The sequence below is a fragment of the Panicum hallii genome, chromosome 5, assembly GCF_002211085.1.
Source record: "Panicum hallii strain FIL2 chromosome 5, PHallii_v3.1, whole genome shotgun sequence".
Taxonomy (NCBI): Eukaryota; Viridiplantae; Streptophyta; class Magnoliopsida; order Poales; family Poaceae; genus Panicum; species Panicum hallii.
In genome coordinates, this window is record NC_038046.1 from 14,934,988 (window position 1) to 14,937,765 (window position 2,778).

A 2,778-nucleotide genomic window follows, 5' to 3' on the forward strand; every position below is an offset into this window, starting at 1 on the left:
TATATATTCTGTATGTAGGGTGTCGTATTCCAACTTACCAAAAGTAGCGTGATGATGGTAGCGGCGCGCTAGTAGGCTTCATCAGAGAACTTTTCCTACCGTTTTTGGACAGCTCGTGTGCTCGTTCATTTCTCTTTTGAGAGGAAGCGCATATATACGTGTACTATTGGTCAGCATGAATCGGATCCAAGAAAAGCAAGGACAAATAGTGCCATCTTTATCTATGGCGTGGCAAATTAAATGGGCACGCGTGGCCTATGTATGTGCAGAATTTTTTATTCTACAAGGGCAAGAGTTGTCCAATTTCGGGCACGAGGAGGTGATACTAGCAGGGATGAAAGCATGCATAGCGGCCCTAAAAGGAATGCTGACATAGTGCTACGTACACAGCTCCAAATCGATTAACAACCTCAACCCTTATTATTACCTGCGATTTAGATCCATCACTAACGAGTTAATTACGACGGGAAAAAGATAAAACGACAATTCGTCCGCGATAGATCGAGGCATTTGACGAAGAAGAATTTGCTCATCATTAGAAGAGGTCCCGGAAGGTGGGGAGCTTCATCTCGCCCTCGGTGGCGAGCGGGATGGTGAAGGTGCCGACGACCGGGAGGTCGATGGTGAGCCCCACCTCCAGCACGTAGTCGATGTCCCAGTCCCCTCCCAGGTCCTTCATCAGCGAGACGATGAAGTCGTAGGGCACCTTCACCGGCAGCTCCAGCTTGGTGCTGCCGCTCGCCGCGATCCACCCGGGGTCCGGCATCGTGCCCGACGCGATCACCCTTTCCACAAGATCACACGATCGAGGAGAACCAGGATTAGCGTGGTATGCATGGAGAGCGTGCATGCGAAATCACTGATCAGAATGTGGCTACGGGTAGTAATACTAGACGTACTTGCCGGCGCTCTTGAAGGTGTAGGTGACCTCGCAGATGGGGATGCGGTGCGAGTAGGGGTTGTTGACGTCGACGTGGCTCTGCAGCTCGATGCCCTGCCGGCTGACGCTCTTGAAGGCGACGCGCTCCAGCGACGCCTCGGGCTTGGGGATCTGCGCCACCTTCTCCGCCACGAACCCCTTGGCCTTGTCCACCAGGCCCGACACCAGGCCGCCGCCACGCTCCCGCCTCTCCTCCTCCCCGCCCGCCGCCGCGGCGGATCGCTGCTCCTCCTCCGCGGCGCTCATGCTGCTGGGGGCGATTTCGCCGCGGCTGGTCTCGCTGCACGCGCGGCGGGGTGGCGGGCGGATGGTGTTCCTCGACGCGGACGGTGGAGGGCGGAGGAAATGGGAAGCGAAGCCGCGCGAGGAAGGCGCCTTTATGGGAGGCGGGGAACGCGGCCGCGTGCCCGCGCCGTGGGGTGCGCGCTGCGCCATGGACATGCACGCACCCACACAGTCTCACGTGCAGCGACGCACACGGAGGAGTCGCACTGCGTGCATTCGATCGCCCAGGATGGCAGGCACTGGGAGAGCAATGCGGGCGCACGGGTGAGATGGGTGGATCTTGGGCGGCTCTGACGATGGCCACGGACGGAAATGTAATTTTGTGCCACCGGCTGCGGATCGGCAGGAATCCTGGGCGTTGGATCCAAGACGCTCGCGTCAGTTTAAACAGAAGCAGGTCGGTGCTGGTCTGCTGGATCGGCACATCTTACGGATGTCTTGATCGCTTCGTCATGAAAGAGAAAGATGCCCCTGCACGTTTGATTTTTATGAAAATTACAAATTAAAAGCCATCCCATATGTCGCTTGGAGTTAGAGGTTCCTCACCATAAATCATCTAGATACGAATGTCCACCCTCCTGTTGAAGGAAAAACTTGCTTTAACAATACGTGTCGGGTGGTTTTTACGACCGAGTCGAGCAGGGATGAGTATTTGCAATAAAAACAGATTAAGTGATACATGTTCTGTTTTTTCGTTTCAAAAAATATATGTTCTGGTTTCTACAATTTTTTCTTATATTTTTTAACTAGCAAATATATATGTGCGTTGCTACGAGAAGTCATATAAATATATTAATTAGCATATAAAAATATATATATTAGAGCAACTCCAGCAAGATCCCTACTTAAACCCCTACTCAAGAAGGAGGGGCCGAGAGAAAAAAATCTACTTCAGCAGAGTCCCTACTCGAGCCCCTGGAGTAGGGAAGACCCCAAATCTACCCCTCCAGCCCCTTCTCTCACAGGTGGCGGGGATGGGGTTTTTACCGTTTCTCTTCCTCACTGAGCTGCGGCACCCCGCTGCTGTCGCCCCTGAGCTTGAGCACCCCCCACCCCCAAGGTCAGGCAACCCCGCCACCCCCCAAGCTGCAGCACCCTTATCATCCCCACCCCAGAGCTCAAGCAACCCTATCGCCGCCCCCGAGTTGCAGCAACCCACCGGCATCCTCAAGCTCGAGCACCTGCGCAACTGCTCCCAAGTTCATGCACGCATCTCGCCCAGAGCTTAGATCTGCATGTCAGCTGTCATTGCCCTGAGTTCGAGCATGTGTGTAGCCCGGATGACGTTGCTCTGGTGCCCCCGATCACCCCTCGCAGGGATTCCCTACGGGGAGGTTGTCAGACCCGGGGCCACCGGGCTGGGCACGTTACGAAGTTTAAGAGATTAAGCCCGTCTTATCTCTTATTCATTTTGTTTATCTCTTGTTTATCCCGTTTAAATAGGAGATAGAGCTAACCAACACGGAGAGGATCTACTCGAGATATGTTCTGGTGTGATCCCTCGACGGGAGTTGGTTAGCATCTTTGTAACTCTGACCTCTCGGATATATAAG

General features: G+C 54.0%; 1 protein-coding gene across 1 annotated transcript; it reads right to left on the bottom strand.

Annotated features, from left to right (window-relative positions):
- Positions 1 to 421: 421 nt before the first annotated feature.
- LOC112892462 (late embryogenesis abundant protein Lea14-A-like) lies at positions 422 to 1,375 on the bottom strand. Its single transcript, XM_025959621.1, has 2 exons — positions 900 to 1,375; positions 422 to 785 (listed from the first exon to the last, which is right to left on the bottom strand). Exons 1-2 carry the CDS (start codon positions 1,373 to 1,375, stop codon positions 536 to 538), a joined length of 726 nt encoding a protein of 241 aa, XP_025815406.1. The 3' UTR covers positions 422 to 535.
- Between the last annotated feature and the right edge of the window lie 1,403 nt (positions 1,376 to 2,778).

Coding starts and splice junctions, on each gene's coding strand:
- LOC112892462 (XM_025959621.1), bottom strand. CDS start 1,375: ATGGCGCAGCGCGCACCCCACGGCGCGGGCACGCGGCCGCGTTCCCCG. Junction 786..899: donor ACCTTCAAGAGCGCCGGCAA/GTACGTCTAGTA, acceptor TCTTGTGGAAAG/GGTGATCGCGTCGGGCACGA.